At 43.6% G+C, this 24,064-nt stretch overlaps 1 protein-coding gene across 1 annotated transcript in view; it reads left to right on the plus strand.

Moving 5' to 3' along the window:
- Positions 1–20,093, plus strand: part of sh3bp5b (SH3-domain binding protein 5b (BTK-associated)) — a 43,460-nt gene extending 23,367 nt beyond the window's left edge. The window contains exons 4-9 of the mRNA XM_040117809.1: positions 8,718–8,882; positions 9,212–9,342; positions 12,540–12,582; positions 13,393–13,612; positions 16,177–16,536; positions 18,598–20,093. Coding sequence (XP_039973743.1) covers positions 8,718–8,882; positions 9,212–9,342; positions 12,540–12,582; positions 13,393–13,612; positions 16,177–16,536; positions 18,598–18,842 — 1,164 coding nt within the window. The 3' untranslated portion in view covers positions 18,843–20,093. The remainder of the gene's footprint in view (positions 1–8,717; positions 8,883–9,211; positions 9,343–12,539; positions 12,583–13,392; positions 13,613–16,176; positions 16,537–18,597) is intronic.
- The last annotated feature ends 3,971 nt before the right edge of the window (positions 20,094–24,064 follow it).

Raw genomic sequence — 24,064 nt, forward strand, 5'->3', positions numbered from 1 at the left:
ATATGACAGACTGCTCAATGCATCAGTGTGAAATAAGGAAAGGTACCTAAGAAAAATCTAGTCTCAAATTTGAAGTTAGAAGTTTCCTGATTTAGACCAAGACATATTCGTACAGTAGACGAGCCTGAGAATCTGACCAGTGAATCAGTGTATATTTGAGACTCTGTTATCTTTCAGTCGGTGCTCAAAGCATTTAGGTTTTTAACCTGGCCCTAGTTTTAGATGCCTAAAGCCCTTGTCAGACTTCACTTGCTTCGTCGAGTGATGTCTGTTTGTTTGTCTTTCAAACACAGGGGACCCTCAGGTGAATGATGGTTATGGCTTCATTCAGACATGGCGGGGACACTCATAATAGTAACCTGAGTAAGGGAGCGGTGGCACCTCTGGAGACCAGCACTGAGTTTAAAACTCATATGAAGGAAGAAGAGTGATACTTTCAAACCTTAATGACCATTGTCAACACAGGGGACATTCTGCACTTTTCAGTTTTCCATAATGTAGTTGTCGATTTTATTGTACTGCCTATTTTATAATGCCCTTTTAAAATGCCGATATCTGGTTATCAGATTTTTTTTAACTCAAGACTCCAGAGTCCAAATCCAGTATTGGTTGTGCTGTAATTAATAATTTCACTCAAGCTATTGACCTCAACAAAAATTGACAACTAGAAGCAGGAAGTGCGGCTGGTTTGACGACCGTCTTTCTTTTACCCCACATTGCAAGAAGGAAAAACTCATTTTCTAGACTGATCTAACATGAAACGAATCTCCTCCACAACTTGCAGTTGGCTCCATTTCGTGTTTCCTTTTTAACAAACACTTTCTGATTTTCTTTCTGCATGAGAGATAATTAAGTGATGAATTTACTACAGTGAGCGTAATAAGGCATCCTGCGTTGGAGTGTTACAGAAGAGGCTGGTGCTTATTCAGAGATGAGTCCGACATGCAAAAGTACCAATGCGTTTACGCAACACGGTGCATGTCTGAAAAGGCGCTTCCTGCTTTCAATATATATGTTGATTTATCTTAAATGAAATGAAATGAAAACAGGATTTGATAATAATCAGTAAGCATAATGGAAACCTGACACAGTTAGATCCAAATGATACCCAGAATGTACTGTATGCTGCTCTTCCTCCCCTATGCCTTCATCCCTCTTCTTCCTTTCTTCTCTGACAAGGTAAAAAAGCCTGTTTTCTCTGTTTAATGGTTTCCTGAATAATTGAAGCGCCCGCAGATCCGAATAGTTTTTTCTCCCAGAGACGGACAGAGAGGGAATCGCAGCGCGGGGTTTGAAGCTCTCCATTACTTACACATCAGCTTCCCTCCGGAGGCTCGTCTCTCTGAAAATTTCATAGGCTGCATGCAGAGTGATTCAAATATGAAACGGAGGACCAAATAAGAGGGAGGACTGGGATGGAGAGAGAAACAGAAAGGTAAAGATTAAGTAAGAAATGGAGTGAAAGAGATGTAAAAGGAGGCAGACAGAAATGTGGCAAGCAAGTACGAGTAAGTGGGGAAATAGAAAGTGACAGACGGGGGAGAAAGAAAAGAAGAGAATGAGGGAGATTGATGAAGAAGGGAAAGAGAAATGGTGTGATGGAGGGAGAGGTGGTATTAAGCGATGGAGATGGATGTTAGGAGACAGATCGATAAAGATAGAAACAGAGGAGGAGAGTGGTGGAGTGGAAGAGACAGGGTGATAAGAGGGAGGGCGAAAACAGGTAAGACTGAAACAGTGATGGAAAGAGATGAAGGAGAAAGAAAAGGAGGAGAAAAACTCTGAGACTGATGGAGGGAACACAGACGGAGAGATACAAGTGGAAGAGATTACTTAGGAAAAGAGAGGAGGAAATGAAAAGGAAGGACAGAGTAACAGAGGAGAAATGGGAGACGCGAAGGAATTTTTCTTCTTGATGCACTTGGTCAAAGTGTGATACAGCACACACATGATTATACACTGTTAAAAAGAGAAGTGATCTGCTGTGGCAGCGGCACCTTTGTAGACTAGACTCAGCCCTAGGAGGTAGGAGCGCCCCACGCTGTGAACTGTGCCGACGCAGCCGAGGACAAGGGAACAGGCCAAGATTTCAAACAATTGTTGGTTATCAACTTAACAGAATGTCACCAAAAATTACTCCTGGCTATGGACTTCTCTGTATTCTTGGTCTGGGGCTGTTTGGACTAAGTTAGTCCGGTTCTAGTCCGGTTTGGTTGGTGTTGACAGTCAGGAGATGAAGTCCCAGAGTCTGTGGTGTTGAAGGATTGCAGCTGTCTTTTGGTTTAACCGCTGGCCGTTGTGCTCATTACCATGATCCAAACACTTTTATCTAATCGGTTCTATCCTACAAGCTAGCACGGAAGGTGCTGGTCTGACCGCCGGGAGCTCTTTGGGGTCAAGGGCACTTGAGCAGCCAGGGATCGAACCACCAACCCACCGACCCACTCTGCCTCCCGTGCCACAGCCGGATTGGGACGTGACAGGTGTGGGTGAGAGCGATAATGTACGGCTGAAACTAATGATACGTTTGTCCTCGTAGTGTAACTGGTCAGGACATACTAACGAGGGTGTCTTGCAAATCGACAATGCACGGCAGATTTTAAAAATAAAATCTCATCTTCCACTCATCTCTCTAACTCTTTCATCCCCTCCTTCCCTCTTGTCACAACCTCTGTCATCCTTCAGAGTGTTGGCTTTGAACGCCGGTTATTAGATGACGGCGTTGATGTTTCACTTGCCCGTAGCTGACACGTTGACAATGCAATGGAAAAAGTAGGACAGGAAGAGGGGAGAAAAAGCATGAGAGGACGAAACAACAAATGCTCTATTTCCACGCCGGATTTAGTCGTTTGTCTGTTGTTTTGCTTCACTTGGTCTGCAGTCTGTTTGTGCTTTTCATTTAGTGTCTCTTGGTTTAATCTATAAACCATGAAAAAAAATTAACCGTGGAAAAAAAGCATGAACAGACTTCTTTGCTTTGGAGTGAAAATGCCGTACAAAGACTGGTCACCAGTTAAAGCGAAACGAGTCCAAAAACAATTCGATGACTCCGTTTTTTCCATGAAGTCTGGTAAGTGATAGAAACTGGAAAGTGGTTACTGGGAAGACATTAACCTTGAATTTCTTGAGCACCCTCTCGGCGGCGTATGGGAACAAAAAAAGACCCTCCGATATTTTTTGACTGAGGCAGCGCGAGCAGAGTGTTTGTGTTTGTGTGACAGAAATGAGGGAGGCGGGGGACAGGATGGGTAGAGAGGGGGTGAGCACGTGTAGGGTGGGATTGCTGTCGGCAACGTGACAGCACAGGAGAGGGAGGAAGAGAGGAAAAAGCGAGACGAAAACTCTGCGGCACAAGTGGCCCTGTGAGGCTGTTGTCATTTGAGAGATGACTTATCACTAAGTAGGCTGGAAATGAGAAGCTTGGCCTCGGGTTGGTGCCAAAGGGAAGGCCATGCTGTCACTTACATCGAAAGGTTTTAACGTCTAAGGACATCTAAGGACATGTCCGGCTCACCGTGTCAGGCAGCAGTCGAAAGGCAAATAATTGCCGCCACAGCCTCAACATTTCCAGCGCGAACATAACGGCGGACGCGCCAGCGAGCTTGGCAGCAGTGCAGAGAGAGAACCAGGCGTGAGGGAAGTGATACAGGAGCTATTCTTACTGGTGTTGGAGTTCCCTGAATTATACCTTTCTTTACTAACAGTGAACACAGCCCCAGGAGTTATTTTGGGAGCCATCCTTTCAGAAACTGAAGAGTTAGGCAGGTGGAAATTTTGACTAGTTGGTGATGCTTGATGAAAACTAAGCGGGTTATGAACGCCACCCTCTGCAGTTAGCTTCCAGTCAGCTACCCACTTAAACAACATCTGACATTTAACACCAGAGCTGCAAAATACTTTCTCTCTCCTTTTCTTTTCCAAAACCTTGTAGTGCATGGATGAAACTGTAGCCCTTTACACACAGCCATCAGCCACTTGGTTGGACGACATAAACAGGCGGATGAGGTGAGTTTTGTTGATCAGTGAGGACAGTAGACGCCAGTCAAGTCATGTTGCCTACAGTGGGGGCCTTCTGGCCGGGAATAATTTAATTTCCAATCCAAATCGTTGCTGTCGTGACCAGGCTCCGACATAGAGGACCGTAAAGCAGGAGACATTACTGTGTAGGTATCACGTGGCTTTCTGCGGCGTTCAGTCAGCACGTGCGTTCAGGCAGCTGCGGAATACAAAGCCGACCACATGACGGCAACGAGGCCCAAGCTGTTTGGATCCTGCTGTGCTGGCACGCTGAGGACCATCAATAATGAAATTGCAGGGAGCATGTGGTGATGTCAGAGTGTCTGCAGACCACAGTTTGACTGAGAGAGACAGATACTGGCTACGTGGATCGGAGCGGCCGATAACCGACACATGTTCCGCAAACCTCCGGTGCATTTTCATTTGACGTTGCATTGTATAATGTAAATGAACCAATAACGGATAAACATACGTGCTAATCAAATAAAAGTGTGGCGTCGGCATTAGTTCAGCTGAGGATATTCCAACAGACAAATACTGAGGTGTCCTTTTCTTTAATGTCTCTGGTTGTAAATAAAGTCATTATGGGCAGTTGTGCAAATGAATAAGCAGGCCTGCTTTCTATTGGATTAACATGACCTTTTCATGGTCGTCATTGACAACTAATCATTCCCGTCTGGTTCTTCAATCTACAAAATGTAAATGTGTCCATCAGCTGATGGCGGTCACTGGCTGATATTTGATTTTTGGCAGAAAGCAAAGCAAAGACATTGGCCACTGCCAAACTGATGCGTCAGTCGGAAACTCATGGAAATTCATTTGTTCATTTAATTCATTAACTCACCGATAAGGGTCACTGATTTATTCCACGCTAAAATGCCGTAAGCAAAAAACCAAATGGAGCTGAAAAAGGTCAAATTTATTGTCAAACACACTATCAAACTTTGACAATAAAACTAGTCAAACGTTGGAATAATGTTACAACTTTAAAGTTATTAATTTATTTAATAAATCGCAATTTTTTTTTTTTTTTTTTTTTTTTTTTTTTACTACGAAGTTTCTTGCAAGACATGATCTTTTTAATAAGAGAGACGCAGCTGAAATGGCACAGTAGAGTATTTAACACAGTCACAGTCATAAACATACACAATTAATATTAAGTGTTAAAGTGATAAATTTGGGAGGTCGTTGTTTACATTAACCTGAATTTGTATAGAAATCTTTTCAGACCATTCACTTACACACACGCACGCTCCCGCCATGATTACAGTTGTAATCCGTAGGAGGTTTTCTGGCAGAAGATGCAGCGTTATGGGTCCCCGCTGAAATATATGGAGACATGGGGGTGGAGAGAGCAACACGGAGACAGGCAGCACTAGGTTTGTACAGTAACTTAGTCGACATAAATGGGGTCGGTAGGATCAACTCCGGATTTAATATTCAGTAAACTGCTTTCAGCTGCTTCACATTCACGTTTTTCTCTTTCAGTCTCCGTTCCCCACTTCTTGCTGAGCTCTTCCTCCGAGTCGAGGGTTTTGGCTTCAAAGCTCGGGGAAACTGGAGAAATGCCTGTCCAGCTCTCAAAGAGCGAGGCAGATGAGCTGGGATTTGCCGCACGGCGCCGGAGATGATTCATCGCTTTCATGTGACGTTTGTGCACAAGTTCGACATCCTGTACTTTACTTTACGTTTGGATACTCTGGGTCAGAACCGGTGCTGTCAGCTCCAGCTTCCGCTGACACCGCCCTACACACAAACACACTCGTGCTGTAAACCTTTTGTCAAAAAAACTGGTTCCCTCTGGTTTCGCCACTCTGTTTAAGGCCTCGGACTAAACGAGGAGCCAGAGGTGTCATGAGATAACTAAAGGGTTCATATCTGTTAGACATAAATATTTTTATTTTTATTTTTACTTTTACCTTTTCAGACCTGTACAAAAAAAAATCCGTAAATCTGCACCACTCAGTATTTTTCTATCAAAAATGGAAGAAATTAGGACTACTGATGTAAAAGCTGTCACTCCTTGCCATTATCACCTGACTTTACACCTGTGTCTTTCAGCTCATTGTTTTGGTTTTATTGCCTGCAGCTTTAGCTGTTGCGGTTCAGTCTCACCGCTCTAATCAGGGTTGTTTTTTGGCAGCAGCAGGCAGTACTGTTTCCAGTACCTAAAGCTCTGACAAACCCACCGTCTCCTACCTGCTCAGCAGCAAACGGCCGACAGACACAGTCAGAGACCAGCTGGTGAACACGGTGGAGCATTTAGCAGCTAAAGAGCCAGATATTTCCCTCAGGAGCTGGTGGAGACCAAAAATAGAGCTAAAAGGACCGTGAATGTCGGACTTCTTTTCATCAGGTGGACACAAACATGGTTCCAAATTAATGCTGATGTTGCTCTATATCTGCTTGATGTGTAAATAGGCCACTGTTTGCTAAGAACTTAGCCATAGCAAGAAAACAATTCACTGGTTACGGCCTAAATGTGTGGCCAGAAGGGCTTGGGTGGAGAACTGCTGTAGTAAGTGACGACCACCTGAATGAAAAAGTACCTGCTAAATGTGACGGGATCATTTGATATTTCTTGACTTCAGGGGGAGCACCTGAAAGCACAATTAAACAACTGGCTGGCACATACGGGATGCATGGGATACAACGATGTGTCCTCCAGATGTGGTCAAAAGAAACCTACACTTATGAGGAGTCGCGCTGACCGACCTGCCCGGTCCTGAAATGTGGACTTCAAGGGCGCGATCCCTGAAATATGACTCAGCTTGTGTCTCTGTCCTCCCTGTCACCTTACCCAGCTGCATCTGCAGCTGCGACAGCTGGAGTGAAATAGGGAGCGTTGCAGTGTTGAGGCTGCCGGAGCAGCTCCGAGCCTTTACAGTCCGCCTGTTTTCTGTTTGTTTATCGGCTCGCAGCGCTGAGCATTGAACGCTGCAGCTGATGGGTTCAGGCGGAGCTGACAGCGACTGATAACGCTGACAGACGCTGCAGGACACAGAGAGAGACACGGAGGGGTCCAATTTGTCCAATGTAGCGAAGAGACACAATTCTTCCACATATTATACTGTCTGTCATCTTCATTAACAGCCAACAGTCTAGACACATTTTGAAATTACATATTTATAATAGATATTTTTCACACTTTTCAGACATTTTGTAGACCAAACAATTGATTATTTGACAAAACAATCAACAGTTTAAAAATAGTAAGTCTCTGCTCTAATTTGATCTATTAAAGGAAACGTACAATATAGACGGTTTGATCCTAACCACCGCTCCCGCTAACATTACAGACTTTAACACAACTGCAGTAGGTGGTTGAAGCCTTTTGCTGAATCTAGAGGCTTTTTAATCCGCAGCAGGTGCCTGGCGTTTCCCCTCAGAGGTTCCTAAAATAAAACATGACGTTTACAGCTGGAGAGTCTACAAATGAAGGTGCATACCGGAGAAAATCTTTGCATTTCTCTACAGCGAGGAAATCTGTGAACCCCAGAAGGGCAAAGCCGAGGTCACGATGACTCGTATCATTTTTGGAGTTTTACAATTACAAAGGAAAGCAGAGGTTTTTAAGCTCTTCTTGATAAGTCAACCAATTTTACTGGCATTTCTGTTGTTTATATATTTTTTTCTTTGACATTTTGTGGGGACACACCAAGCGTCTCCATCAGAAACTGCAATATTCTGTTACTTCAGTTTGAATACTGTGTTTTCCTCATGGACGGATCGTTGAAAAATCCACCTTCTTAACATACTGTCCAGCTGTGGTGGTGTGTAGCTCCGCCAGCTGCCTGGAGTAATTTGATTTTACGCACACCCTGTCCACCCTCTCCTGTCCGTTTTATCGTGGATTCACGGATGAAACGTTCCTTCACACCGTGCACACGACCACAGTCTTATCAAGTGTTAGTAGCTGCAGCGTGTGACGCCTCAGCTCCTCCTGTGAACCAGACGGACGATGTCAGTGACGTCTTGTGTAGCGCATCATAGCAACAAAGAGCTCTACTGTTTTTGTAGGTTTAGTGCTGTAAAGTTTAACTATTTTTAAACTCAAACGTCTGATCTGGGTTATTTTTGGCCTCGTGTGTATGTGTGTGTGTGTCATATGGACGCACGTTTTCTAGACATAAAACTTAACAACGCACTTTAAAGAACTTGTTGCATGAGTTGATCTGCTTCCTGAACGGGGAAGAACGCAAAAATGCCAAATATTCTTCTCATATCTTGAGCATTTTCTACTTTTCTTTATCTTATGTCACTGTAAACTGAATATCTTTGGCTTTTAGACTGTTGGTCGGACAAACCCAGCAATTGACATACGTCTCCTTGGGTTCTGTGAAAGTGGGATGAGCATTTTTCACAATTTATCGACTAATTGGCAATTGAGAAAAAAAAAATTGGCATATTAGCTGGTAATGAAAACAGTTGTTAGTTGCAGCCCTAAAATATATATAAACACATGTAACAAAATTATCCATGGCACGTTCAAATAATAAAAGTTGCTCCAAGTTCAATACAGAGGAATCCTGCAGAGAAACCCTCACATCTGCTGACCCAGCAGGTCCGTAATGCTTTGTACCAGACTGATCATATTACTGGAATGATTAGTCAGTGAACTGAAATGAATCTGCAGCAGAAGTGAGAACGGCTCTTGGATAATGCGTCTCTCTCTTTCTCTCTGTGTGTCCGTCCTGCAGGCCCAGCTGGAGGCCCAGAAGGCCACCCAGGACTTCCAGAGAGCCACCGAGGTTCTGCGGGCAGCGAAGGAGACCATCTCCCTGGCCGAGCAGAGGCTCCTGGAGGAGGACAACCGGCAGTTTGACTCCGCCTGGCAGGAGATGCTGAACCACGCCACCCAGCGGGTCAGTTGTTGGGGGCAGGGAGCGGGAAAGCTAACACCAGGAGCACTTTTCTTTCATTTCATTTTGTGGCCAGAAAATCGTACTATTACTGAACCTGACTTAGACTCATAACCTTATTATTATTATTATTATTATTATTATTATTATTATTATTATTATTAAACTTTCAAATCTGTGACCTCCCATTGACGGGACGCTGGGTAACTTCTTGGCCTCCCTGTTTACTAAGATTTTTGACTAAATGCGACAGAAAGTCGACGGAACATCTCATGGCCGACGCCGACAAAAGATATTTAATCTCAGTGCGCCGCTGTGCTTGGCTGTCGCAGGTGATGGAGGCGGAGCACACCAAGACGAGAAGCGAGCTGGTGCACAAGGAGACGGCGGCAAAATACACGGCAGCCATCAGCCGCATGAAGCAGCTGGAGAAAAAACTCAAACGCATCATCAACAAGTCCAAGTAAGAGCCTCGGTTTTCCTGTAGCGTCGCAGCCTGGAACTAAACTGCCTGTCAGGGACAGAAGGTTTGGTCAAGTGGACCATCGAGCTGTCTGCTGTTTCAGCTGCTTTACTTGTAAAACCTGGCTGATCAGTACGAACGAGTTCAAGGACCACTGTTGGGGAAAAACACATTTTTGAGATTAGAGTGGGAATCTTGAGCAAAAACCTCAGACAATAAAGTCGTAATTTTACAAGAGAAGTCAAAACTTTCCCTAATGTGACAGAATGCTCTCACTTGTTAACAAAGGCCGTGTTTTCAAATAAACATATCTCAATATTACAATTTATAATATATTTTCTCTTAAAATTACAACTTTGTCTCATAACATGTCACTTTTTCTTGTAAAATTATTACTTTTTCCACATAAAAATTACAACTTTATCTCAAATTATGACTTTATTCTCAAAATATAGTGAATATAGTTGCCCCAATACATTGTCCTAGTTCCAGCACCACGAAAGTTGAGGTGAACTATGTTTTGGATGAGAGTCCAGGGCTAAACAGATGATTTTTTTGTGTATTTAGAAACGAATCCACCGGATCAAACTGTTCGCGTTTGCACAGAACATTACTGAATGGAGTTATACGACAGTGCAGCAGTATTTTCTAGCTCTGCTTTCCAGCCTGGCTTTTTATTCAGACATTAATTGTGTTCTGTGCGGAACCAGCGTGGGGTCGAGCTGCAGAGCCTCTAAAGCGGACTGTCAGCGTGGTTGATGTTGGCCAAATGTTCGGCCGCTCACAAAGAAGTCAAGTCTCTCGCGACTTCTTGCGACTCCGTGTCCTGCCACCAGACTTGAATGAAACATGGACAAACCATCTAATGAAGTGGAACTGTTGGCAGGGCCAGACGATGTGGTCTGACGCCGAAGCTCAGGCTGCTCTTCTCTCTTCAGCTGAAAGTGGCTGCTCTCTGAAGGAGCGAAACCGGGTCCCAGTCATAACCACATCACAACCACGCCGGTCTGACTATTTTAAACAGTCAGGTGTTAGAGGGGAAGTCCGGTTAAATCTGGTTGCAGTCACGAGTCGATTCCCTCCTGCAGTTTCACAAGTTAGATGAAATGATACGGCTGCCAAAAAAACCCAAAAACCTCAGAATAAGAAAAGTTCCAGGTGACATCTTTGAAACTCCAGGACACAAAAGTACCTTTGTTATTTTTAATCACATCATTTCTGTGTTATTTCTGTCCCGAGTTTCTCAGAGATCACCTGCCATTCAGCTTCAGTCGAAATTTCAGATTTTGTTGGTACTGCGCCCTCAGTTGTTAAGCGATGGTGTTGCTGCTCATGGTAGCTGCAGTGTTCTGGAAAAAGCAGTTCATTCGTTAGCGGGAAGGTAACAGACTCTTTGCATTACCTGGAGCGGCGCAGCGTCACCAGTGAAAATACATTTATTGGTTTTATAAAATACGGTTTTGTTTGTCGCCAGTTTGTCACTGAAAAATACCCATATTTTTGAAAAGGGGCAGACAGAGTAAAAGCAAAGTTCCCCTGGATTTTATGTCACTGCCAATCCGAAGTTGTTGTTGTTTTTTTTCTGCTGAGGTGAAAAAACAAAGACAAAATTGATGGTTTAGAATAAACAGCTCAGGAAATGCTTCCTGCAAAGAGACTGGGGGAGAAAATGGAAGAAACTGTGAAACCACGGACTTTTTGTACACCAAACTGTATGTTTAAAATCCAATTTTTTCATGGATTTTGTCTTTTAAACACCAGTTGGAAATTCTCATCACAATTTCCTAGACCCAAAGGTGGTGTCATCAGATGTCTTGTTTTGTCCCAACAGCAGGTCAAACCCTGAAAACATTCAATTAACTGTAATGTTAGGATGAGGAGAAACGGCCAAGTTTCACATCTGAGAACCTTAAACAAGGGACAGCAAATGTAAACTTGACATTGATACACGAACAGTTTGTGCAGCAACTCTACTTTAAGTCCGACAAAGTATTTAAAAGGTCGATGAAAGTCTGCATATGTTCCCTGAATCCAGCTGAATCCAGAACAGGGTTGGTAATGATATATAATATGTGTGTGTATATCTTGTCTGGTTTCGTTTTCCCTCAACACTTGTTTCCCTGGTGCTCTTCCAGTTGTGTTCATTTACAATTTGAGAGCTTTTCCTTTCCATTTCAGGGATCCCTTAAGTCCGAAACAGGCTGGTAGTCCCATCTGGGTTTTTTTCCAAATCAGAACCCTTAAATGTGTCTCTCTGAAACCTGATACCCTGCACACTTACATAGGAGCACAGAAACAGTCGGTGAGAACTTGCCAAAAATGACACTCACCGACGGCTAAATAGTGCTAAACATTATTGGAGTCTCTTTGAAACGTGTCACCAAACAAGTCAAACTCTGTCCCTGCTGATCGCCGATTGGCCGGTCCCTTCAGTCTGACAGGAAGCGATTGGGCGAAGGTCTCAGATGAAACTCTGACATGAAGTGAAGCGACGATCCAGCGGTGGAAAGTACATTTACTTATTTCCATTGCCCTCCATCACTTTTTACCCCACTACATGCATTCAACAGCTAAAGTTCCTCGGCAGATTCGGGGTTTACGTCTAAAATGCAGCATGTGATCAGGCCGTAAAATGTGATGCATCGCAAAAGATTAAAGTGCTCAGTCATCCGGTAATATAATCCATAATACCAACACTGGCAGGGGCCGTTCTGCTGCATAAAAACTACTCCTACTTTTTGAAATATAAGCCAATACTTACTGATACTTACATACTTTTACTAGAGTAGAATTTTGGACGCAGGATATTTTTTACATTGTGATATTACTTATTTTACTTAAACAAAGGATCTGAATACTTCTACCGGCACTGAGGACATGCGGTGTGAGAGATCGGTATCTGGATTTACAGAAAAGGATTTCTTTTTCTGGATCCAGTCTCTGTTCATTATCAGCCTTGCTGTGTGTTGCCTCAGCATAGTGTTAATCCGTTCTGCATCGTTCGCTCGTCGCACATCACAACTCCTTTATCTCCCTCTCCTCCTCCAGGTTGCCATGGTGATTATGTGGGTACTGCTCTTTTCTGGGTTGCTCTGTGTTTTTCCCCTCTGATCTAATCTCTCCCTCTCTTCCCTCCCCTGACCGCTCCTCCTCCTCCTCCTCCTCCTCCTCCTCCTCCTCCTCCTCCTCCTCTACAGGCCCTACTTTGAGATGAAGGCGAAGTACTATCTGCAGCTGGAGGTACGTGACCGCCGCTCGGCCAACAGCGATTCCCCCTCGACGCCGCTTATTGGCCTCTGAAGGTTATGAGCACGCTGTTTGTTTGTTGCCACTGTTAATGTGGCGCCGGCAGAGTTAGATACCTTGACCACAAACTGCAGCGTTTGTTTACTTTTTCCTCTCCTCCGAGTGAACGTGCTGTAGATAAGTCTGTGTGCTTAAGGCTGGGATCAGATGGGAGTTGTTTTTCTCTGCTCGAGCCCAAATTGCAGCGGTTTGCGTTGTTAGGAACAAAGAGCGCCGTGACTGTTAACATCAGTCTGGGTGCCGGCAACACGCGGTTTGACAATAACTCACGAGTTGTTTAATTTTTGGAGAGGTTGGATCGGTTTCTGTGGATGTTTTGATGACTTTTTTTTTTTACTTCGGGTCCGTTGGGATCCATGTAACTGTGAATCCGAGCTGCTCTTCAGAACGACCCCTCAAACCTACAGGTGGTCTGTGTTTGAACGCTCATTTAACATGACGGGTGACATTAAAGGGCTTAGAGCAGGAGCATAATGAATGCGGGGGCTTCCACAGGAGACACAAGGGCCTCGCTGGATCAGATACTGAGGCCTTTACAGACACCAGATCTCAACTGAGCACTTAGTCGTTAACCATCGCTGTCCTCCACCATCATCGAGACGCCAGATGAAGGAATAGGTTTTGAAAGAATGGTGTTCGCCCCTCCTGCGGAGCTCAGACTTTGAGGGTCTAATAAAAATGAGCACTGAAGCTGTTTTGGAGGCCAATAGTAATTCTCCCCCCTCTTCGTTTCCTCTCCTCCAGAACCTGAAGAAGAACGTGGACGAGCGGCAGGCCAAGCTGTCTCTGGCCAAAGGCGAGTACAAGGCGGCCCTCAGGAACCTGGAGATGATCTCCGACGAGATCCACGAGCGACGGCGGAACTCCGCCATGGGCCCCCGGGGGAGAGGCGTGGGCTCAGAGGGCGACAGCGTTTCCGGAGACGACATCTCCAGCTTCAAAATGGAGTCTGATGGAATATCCAGTGAGTACAGTACGTCATGTCCCAGACTCTGTCTCACGTCGGCTCTTCGGTCTGACGAAGATGTTTGTTACATAAACTGAAATGTATCGTTGGTCTTCAGCACGACTCGGTCGATTCTCCTGATGAGATAAAAAGGCCAATTAGTAAAGGTCAAACCTCCCCGTCTCGTCGCTCTGCTGTCGACCTGCACAGTAGCGGCTGCCCACCTGGTGACTCTCTAAATGTCAGGTGTAGCTGTAAGGAGATTTAGTCACCGTTCTGCCGTCATTGAGCTTCCTTTAGTGGTAAACAGCACAGAATAAATGTGTTACATGTGAGAGGGAGAACCGATTCTGCGAACTTACTCCCTGAGTTCAAACTGAGCTGCTATTGGCACTAGTGGAGTGGAGCGATACTGACGTAGGCGTTGCTCCTTAACTGTCTGTCTGTTCGGGACAACAAACACACAGCAGGCTCTTGTCCGCTTCTCTGAATTCCTGGTTTCGATCCTTGGAAAGTCTGATAAAGGCCCAAAGTTTGAAAGGACTTCAGAGAAAACAAGGTTAATGACATCAACAGTTTAACTTGAGCTAAGTTTGGTTTAATTCAAATATTCTGTTAAGGAGAGAAGAGTCTGTCCGACGGGTTCAAACTCAAACACGAATCCACGTGTGTGTTTCTAGGCTTGCGAGTCCCCCTCAGTGAAATAATGCAGTTACTGACGGACAACCCTAAAAGTCACCATCGCAGCTACACGCCTAACCCCAGCTCTTACTCTGGAACTAATCCTTCATACAAGCCTTTGAAAATGTCACAAAAAAAAAAAAAAAAAAAAGAAAAATGTCCTCAGTTTCAAGGTCTACAATTTGGTGGCTGACAGATCAGTGCACCGCAAATGAATAAAACACAAGCAAATGAAGAAAAATGTTCACCAATTTGACAACACACACACACACACACACACACACAACGAGAGGAACACGCTGCAAATACAAGGAGAAAAACTAAAAATACCTTTGGGGAAAACTCGACAGCAGCGCGTCTTTCCAGACACAATGTCTGAGTTACCCCGGATCGTCAACATTTTTCAGTGTTTTCTACAAAAGGTAGAATCGCTTTTTAGAGCTGCAACAAGTAGTCGATTGATGGAAAATTAAGTTATCCGGTTTCAGTTTCTGCCGTCTGATTATTTGCTGGTCTTTTACATTGTAAACTGAATATTTTTGGGTTTTAAACTTTTGATTGGACATTAGATTTTATTGAATGCTTTGAGCTTTGCAAAACTATTTTCTACTTAATGTAACCTCATAAAAAGTAATTTGATCAATTGGACATTGTTTTTGGAAAAAGACATGCAGCTTTATTTAATTACACTCCTTGAACGCCGTAATAACCTCGAACAAAACCCGGCGCCGTAGTTGCGGAATTCGTCCAACCATGATTCCGAAATCGAAAACTGGGATGTGAAGCTTGGCGACCAGATCTTTCTTAGCAGAATGCACCTTGGGAGTCGTAGTTAACGTCCACCTCGAAGTCTTTATGTCCGCAGGCTTGTAACTCTTTCTAATACAGTTGTAATTTTTTTTTTTTTTTCGATACTCATGATTCAACCAGGAGAGTTTAATGCTGAGCCAAGCTGCAGCAGAGCTCCAACTGTGAGTCATGTAACAGTGCCAAGGGAAAAACGAAGAGATATTTTACTTCTGGAACCAGGGGCTTGTGAAATAGCTCTATACAAACCTGTTAGTTAGTTCCTTGGCTTTTTTTTTTTTTTTTTATGATAATGTGAGTGAACTCAGCATATTGATCAAAAGCCTGTTTGATCGTAGTCCAGATCTACATCTGAAGGAAATAGGTCTGTAAAATCTGCCTCTTGAATCCCATTGGCCTGGACAATGGAATACATAGGACGGCGTTACCGTGGTAACCACCGAGCAATGGATGCACCTAGTCCAAAGCGGACGGCGTGACTACAAGTTGCACGTTAACCCGTGAGGAGGAGGGATGTGAAGCTGTGGCTGAATATAGCAGATGCCGACGATGCGTTTGTGTGCTTTGATTCAAGTCGGGGAAAATGAAATGCCTCCGCTGGTTGTGATGTGTCACTTTAGAGTCCTCTCAGTTCTATTTATATCTCTGTTTGCTCACACTCACTTATTTTCTTCTCCACATCTTTCCATCTCTTATCTCTGTTCATTCTTCCGTCCTTGTCCTTCCTCCATCTTTCTTCCCTCTGTTTTCCAACATTTCCCTCCCTCCCTCTGTCTTATTTTTCTCCTACTTCTATCTTCCTTTTTCTTCCACCTTATACCCTTGTCTTTCCCTTTACCGCCCATCATCGACCCTTCCTCCCCTCTATCATCCATTCATCTCCACTTTCTTGCTCCCTTTGACTCCTCCCACATCATTCGTTCCCTTCCCTGCCTCCCTCCTTTTCCAACCACTCCTTCCTGCTTTATTTTCTCCCTTTTCTTCCTTCCTCCCTTCTCATCACTCCATCTCCACCTTCTTGCTCTCCCCCTTTCTCCTTTTTCCATCCTACCCTCCCCATCTCTGCTTTCTTCCCTCTCTCCCTATAACTGCAGTGGCGTCTGTGTGTTTCGACGACGATGCGTGCGGCGGCGGTGGCGGCGGCGGCGCCTTGTCTGAAGAGGACTCGGAGACTCGCTCCACCTGCAGCTTGGGTTCGTCTCCCAGCAGCCCTCAGGATCTCATGTCGCCCTGCCCCTTCGCCGGCTCCTCCTCTTCCTCATGCACCTCCTCCTCCGCCCCTCCGTCACCGACTCCCTCCTCCTCCTCGTCCTCCCCTGCTCCTCCCTCCAGGCCCTGCAGTCTGGATCTTCCCAGCACCGTGTCCTTGTCCGACTTCAGCCTCATCTCGCCGGTGCTGGGGCCTCGCAGCGAGTGCAGCGGAGCGTCATCACCTGAATGCGACCTGGAGAGAGGTGGGTGATGGGGGAAAAAGCTTAAGTTAGATACTGGTCTTTGTTTCAGTATATAGACCAAAATCTAGGAAATAAGGGATTTAGGGGTTTACTACTCCGGTCTCAAAAATTCCAATTAACTTTGTATCCGTTTCATGAAAACAGGTTATCTGAAGGTCTTAGAGGGTAACAGAAGTCTGAAAATATTTTCCCAGGAGATGTTCTACACCTCTAAACTGAAAGCGGGGTTTTTGTGACAGTGGATTGTGCTTAATGTTTTTTTGGTCGAGTTCAGTCCGCAGCATCAGACCTGTCGCACACACCGTCTGTACTAGCTAGCTACGGTTAGCATGGTCTCCTAACGGGCAATTTTTAGTTTCAGCAAGAACTCAGCGCAATTCATTTTAATTGCGTTAATACTGCTTACCCAGGTACAGGTCGCATTGAATTAATTAGCTATAGTATTTGGAATTATTGTTAATATGCAGCTGGGCGGTGCTGAAAAAAGTGAGAATAAATAATTCTAAGCCATATTGAAAATAAACAACTCATCGAGTAATTGAGCAGTGGCTAACAAATGTTTTCATTACCGATTAATCTGCAAGTTATTTTCTCTATTAATCAATGAATTGTTTTGTCTTTAAAATGTCAGAAAACAGGGGAAAATGCCTGTTTATAATTTCCAACAGCCCAGTGCAACGTCTTTAAATTGTTTTGTCTGACCAACAGTCCCACAACAAAAAAATATTCAGTTTACTATCATGTATGAGAAAGAAAAAGCATCGAATCCTCACATTTGATTAGTTTGGAACCAGCAACCATTTGTCAGTTGTGCTTGAAAAACTGACTAAAACAGTTATTCAGGTGTCACAATAGTTGTGAGTGTATGAAAAGGCGCATGGACTGTTTTTGGTGCCTGTGAGACTCACCATCAACTGGAGATTGTGTCCAGCTCGCACCGTTACGCAGACGTGCGACCTCCTGCCGCCTGCTCAACCAGAGGAGCCTGTTAGTCGCAGTGACAACGAGCCAAGAGCCTCAACTGCAGAGATGAAGCGCGCACGGATCCTCCGGCAGGAGAGGGGACGGCTCACCACACTTCAGTCAGCCTCCATGAAAACCCCCCAAAAACAAGACACATTGATTTCAGGCTCTTAAGGAATTATAAAGTCCTAAAGGTCTTGAATACTTTCTCTAACCTGCTGTAGGCAGTAATATTACTTAAAGGTTTTTATCTGGGATTTTAGCTAAAAACTGTCCGGGAAAAGTGTCATTGTTCTTGACCTCTGATGGTGCTGAATTATTCGTATGTGGACCTTTTTAAGTAAATAGCTGATCTGTTGAAAGTGGCTAATCTTTCCAGCCATGAATCCATTTGAAGGTCCAGATTGTGTTGAATTATTAATTACGATATTATTAGGAATTGTTGTTACATTACAGCTGGGAAGGACTGACAAATGTGAGTTAATTCATGGCCTTGATAAATAATTCTAGACCATTATCATCCCTGGTGGTTTTCACTGATATCTTTCATACTTTGGTCAGTATGGTAAGAAGCAGGTATTAAATTCTACGTGGTATTAAAAATGTCTTCAGTTTAACTGAAGGTGAACCCTGCAAGAACCCTGATCAGAGGTAAAAAGGCTCGTTTCACTAGAGCTAGAGCTCCAACCCTTTTTGTTTTTTTTGTTTTTTTTAAATATTCAACCGCGCCACAAAGCAGAGCGCGACCCGTAAACCGGACTGGTCGACATTGGCTTATCGCCGGCACGTATCAGGATCAGCTTGTGTGTTGGCAAGAAACTGCAGCACAGAAATGCCAGAGATATCTTTTTAGTTTTTTGTGGTTTTCATCTTTGGACGTGCGAATCAACAAATCGGTGCTTATTGGGATTTTTTTTTTTTGCTTGCCCCATCATTTTTTTCCACCGAGATCGTTTCTTTCTTCTCTTCAAATCAAAGAGGAATTCACAACGTATCTGAGCCCCTCAAAGCTTAAAAACTTTGTCCTGAATAATTCATTTCCATTTAAAAAAAATATATAAAACATTAACCACGCACTGACCTTCTCTTTTGCTGCAGGAGACCGGGCAGAAGGTGCAGAGGGGGATCTGGACAACGCTCCCGCCACGAACAACAACAACAAAAGCGGCGGTGGCGGCGGCGGCAGCAGCTCCACCTCCACAGCCAAGAAGACCTTCAGCCTGGAGGCACGCTTCAGCTTTCTGAACCTGCGACGCCCTCGAGCCGACAACGCCAAAAAAATGGACAACTCTTCCCAAAAGGCCGAGCCCGCGCAGAGCGGGGTCCTGGTCATGGGAGTCTGAGGGACAAAAAGAGAACTTGTTAGAGGGATTCCGACCCACTGGTGAACTATTATGAGCTGTTTATAAGCTAACCGCCACAGCTGCACTCCATTTCCAAACTCCACTATGTTGACATTGTGTTGCTGAAGGGGGATGGAAGAAAAAGAGAGGAGGAAATTATTCATGTTATTTTTTTTCCCCCTCACTAACAGCTGAAAAAAGGCTTCTGTCACAAAAGCGGAAGTACACAGGCTGCCTGCGTACGACCTTTGACCTGGGGATCATCTTAAAACTGCTCTATTATTGTTGAATAATTGGTGTAATTGTTTAGCAAAATTGAGAATTTATTACTGTTAAATGGCATTTAGCATGCTCTAAACCACGCAGAGGTTCAACGGTTGGAAGAACTGAAGTCACATGTTGAGATGTTCAACAGATAACTGGTCTCTCGACCTCCTGCTATACATTCCCGTGTTTGATGACATGACTATGTTGTATTTTCTGAAGTTCTGTATGTGAATTGTTCAGGTTTGGCCACTGTGGCCCTTCTAATGTTTAAGCTGTTTATTTTTCAAGTAAGCTGCTCGAGGTGTAATCCTGGTTTATTCGAGCTTTGGCCTTTCATGCAGAGGTTGTGCCGCCACGATGACTGTGTTTTAACTTAAAGTCCTTGTGGTGCACATTCAGCAAAATGACTGATATTTAAACACAATACGTCCCTTAAACAGTAACAGTTGCATCGCAGATAAATACATCTAACGAGCTGAAAGTGATTAGGTCACGCTTTACTTCATGTCCCCCTGTTTAGCATTTATAAGAAGTAAAACATGTAATAATTGCCCCTAATCAGATGTAAGTGTTTATAAAGGTATTTGTCAACAACTATAATTCCTCCTGTGAGCTCCCATAAGCTGAAGCTAATGTGTAAACAGATATTTAATAATATAGTAAAACACAGCTGTAATATAAAATGTTTTCAGAGGAGAAGTTACAATTGTTGACAAATACTGTACATTAATAAACACTTGAAATGTCCTACTACGTTATAGTGTTGTAAACATTTATAAAATTTTATATGCTGCTTATAAAAAACTAAATCGGAGGATTTAAAGTAAGGTGTTACCTGTTGTAACTTCTCATTTAGCTGAAAACCAGTGTTTAGCTGCCCTCTGTGCTTTAAAGCTGTGTAACTTTTCTTTGTTGAGACTCACGTTTCTCTTACAAATGAAAAGTTCAATTTATAATAAATAAAAACATTCTTATTTAATTCAATACACTCTGGTGTTGTGGTGCTACAGTTGTATTTGGTCTGGCACACGTATACATATACACATATACACACACACATACAAATATATTCATACACACACATATACATGCACACACACACACACACATATACATGCATACACGCACGCACACACACACACACACACACTCACATACACACACACACACACATATACACATACACATACACACACACATACATACATACATAAACTAAATGTACATAAAGTTAATACTTATATATTTCTTATTGTCAAAGAATCGCATGAAAAGAGCAAAACCAACAATGTGTTCTTTGACTTTTAATACTTTGACTTACCTGCCCTGTCTGTGGCTCTCAGCTCCAAGCCCATTGGCTCCTGCTAAAGACATAGTCCTTTAAAGAATGTAGTTTCATTTTCAGACAAAGCTCAGTAAGTCCCTAAAACAGCGGGCCACTGTAGTTTTTAGCAAATGTTTTCCAACGGGAGGAAGCGGTGCATTTGTTGTGGAACTATTTTCAGTGGCGGATGGATCCATATTTGGCGCTCTAGAGAGTATTGGAAGCAGCCAGATGGTGTTTGTGGGATTGCGGCTTACTGATGTATTTTTAATAGTTTTCGGACACAGCAGAGCTCTATGGCACGGAAGAATAAGCTTTGTAGTTACAGACAAAACTTGTTTTACCAGGATTATCCGAGTATTCATTGTTGGTTTTGGGTCTTTTCTTGGAATTAATTTGTATAAGGAATATATTGAAAACTTTGCCAGACTTATCCTTTAATTTAGTTTGACAACTGCCATAGACCACTGGGTTTTAAAGGATAATTCCACTTTATTTCGACTTGTCGTATTCCCCATAAATGTGGCTGCTGTGGCTCTGTGGGTCGCGCTAACTTTGCACTCACCACCTCCATTGTTGAGATCCGCGGAAACAATGATTTGCGCTAAACTTTCCAGACAAACGCTTCAGACGTTTTTCTCCGAGTCCGACCCGAAAGTAAACACAGAATGAAGCGGCTAGGAAACGGCCATTGTGGCTGGTTTATAGGGATCTGCATCCAGGGCAACTTGCCGGCTGAACTGATCGCCCTGCACACTCATCCAGATTGTGTACACGTGCGAGGCCGACCGTCACTGCTGCTGTACAGTCTTCTGAGGAAACTCAAAAAGGTCGTTTCGCTGGGGTGGTCGACTTTACTTATCCGAAACCCGAGCAGACAGACGAGGAGCTAAAACAAAGAGGCAGAAAGGCAAGAGGACCGTCCCGAAAGACAATGGAGCTCAGGAACCAGCCGGCTGAGCAGAAAACCTTCTGCTGCAGAAGGAAGGATTTTGCAGTGCTTATCGACGACTGTCCTCCGGGGGACTTTTATTTCACCTCCCCAAAACTGACTGAAGACAGAGGCCGACTGGACAAATGCTCAGCTCTCCACACGGTAAGAAGAGGTGAGTACAACACGGGAAATGCCGTGTGAGGGATTACAACATGTGTCACGCTAGCATCTGGTCGTGTTCCTGGAGCCACAGTACAAAAAAAAATGTGACATCTCAGATTAGGGTTATTGCAGGGTGATTACTCCAGCCGGCAAGTTGCCCTGGACGTAGATCTGTCCGTTTCCTGGCAGCTACATTCTGTGTTTGCTTTGGGTCGGACTCAGAGACAAACGTTTGAAATGTGTATCGGGAGAAGGCTGAACCTCAGCAATGGAGGTGGCGAGTGGAAGCCCAGCACGACCCGTAGAGCCATGGGGGAAATACGCCGAGCAGGAACAAACCGGAATTACCCTCTGATGGGGTTTCAGTTTGATCTTAGTCTGAGATGCGCTGTTTCGGCTGTGACTGTGACAGCAACGACGTATTAACAACTCCACCGGGTTCCATGCTGGTGAGAAGAGAAGGGAGGGGGGCAAAAGAGGTCACTGGAGAGCACGGTTTAGTCATTCTTTTTGGCTTGTGTTTTATTATAAATTTGAGAGAGTTATTTAAATTATTTAGGTAATCTGAGGGTAAGAATGAACTGATCCGGATTCATCCTAAACATTTTCCTGACACCTAATAAACTGTAAAGAGCAGTGCCTCGTGATCGGAAATAGCTCAACCCCTGCCTCATCGGCATCGTGGTAGAAACTGTTTGGAAAGGAAGGTGGTTTATAAAAAAAAAAAAAAAAAGCATTTCCTCTCGGTATCTTTTTTCGGTCCGTGTTTTACGGGCGTGTATGAACGAAATGTGCCTTTGTATGTGTATTTCCTTGCACTGTGTCACTTTTTGATGCTGAGCTGAGGGTACGAACCGCTGGCCGGTCTCCCCGCCCATAGCTGTACAAGGTGCAGTGGGTGTTTAACTCTGCGTCGCCTCTCAGCAGCTTGTGTGCCCGTTTTTTGTTTTTTTTTTCAGATTAGGAGCAAAACAAACGGGCGTTCACTTCATTGTGGCTCCGGTTCATTCTTCAGTTCACCAGTTTGGCTTGGACGCCCCTGCACACGCTCTTAAATGGGCTTTTTCTTCAGACTCTAGGGTCAAGATTTTGACTTTGATACTATAGAGACCTTCAGTCTGACAGAACAGCAGCACGCTCTCTCCAAGAAACACGTCAGGCTCCTTTAATTTAAAAACACGATGTTTTGCACTGTGATTTAGATAACTGAGAGGGTTATTAGGCACTCTGACTTCAATTAACAACTAGCCGGGAACTGCTTTAAGATCAGCCAGTATCTGGGCACATCTTAAGAGAAGCTGTAATTGATCTAAATGGTCATCACATTTTTCCAATGAAGATGACAGCATCAACACAAAGAGACCTCCTTGTCCTGAAAGTAATGCATCACTGCTCTAAATACCAGCGTATTAAAACTGCTTTTTTTTTTTTTTTTTTTTTAAATTTTCTGTAGAATGCGTCCTCTCAGGCTTCGCACGGTGTCGGAAATGCCCTAAAGGGCTGGTTCACTCAAATCTCCGGAACAGGGCATGTTTCTTCCGCAGGGCAAGCCTTAAGCAAGAAAGCTCCTTCTTGGCCTGAAAAACACTGCGACTGACGACTGACCAATCATCTGTGGCTGTGAGATGTGATAAACGGTTTTTAGTAACTTTACACTGGCAACCTGTAAATATAAGAACAGATTTTTCCCAATTTAAAGATTTTTTAGCCACTGTTTCAAACTCAGTTTTAGATGTTTTATGTAATGTCATTTTTAAAAAATTCACGAGTCTGACTCTTGCGTTGCATTTTCCGTATATTAACAATAATTGTAATTTTTTTTCTGTGTTTTTTATTTGTTGGTTTTCCGTATTTCCAAAGCACTGAGAAAAGTGCTACATTGGTAAAAACTACTTGGATACCATTTTTCTTCTTTAATTATTTCTTCACTTTTTAGACTTTTAAATACATTTTTCCTTATCTCACTTTTAAAAAAAAAAAAGGTTAAATAAAATTATTTTTTTCTTCTGGTGTGGGCCTCTTCGCTTTTTATACATTGTTTCTAGAAAACCCGCCTTGTGGCTGATATGTGTTGGTCATATTTTTAATTGTGTAGCCACGACGATGAAGTATTTTAACTTTCGCCACGATTTTTTTTTGGCTGCAAATTTTCACAATTTAGAAGTTGGAACTGTGTTTGGCCTTTTGCTTAAAAATGAATCGAACAATTAATAATTTATCAAAATTCATCAGCTGATCGATTAATCATTTAGCTCTACTATATAGTCTGTATTAAAAACTTTGTATATATAAAAAGCAATTCTTTTTCTATAGGTTCATGCTTGAACTGAAGTGAACATTACGAGAGCCGACAAGGTCATCGTTGTCTGAAATGAATTTTTCTATCAGTGAATACTTCATACGTACAGTACAAATAAAAACGAGGAAAACCAAGAAAGACGACAAACTTACCAAACTGAGTTTTCACAGCAGCCAATTCCAGAGACGCTGACGAAACCTCGGCTGACACCAGCTGCACTGTGCATCTGACTGAAC

The sequence above is a fragment of the Xiphias gladius genome, chromosome 22, assembly GCF_016859285.1.
Source record: "Xiphias gladius isolate SHS-SW01 ecotype Sanya breed wild chromosome 22, ASM1685928v1, whole genome shotgun sequence".
Taxonomy (NCBI): Eukaryota; Metazoa; Chordata; class Actinopteri; order Istiophoriformes; family Xiphiidae; genus Xiphias; species Xiphias gladius.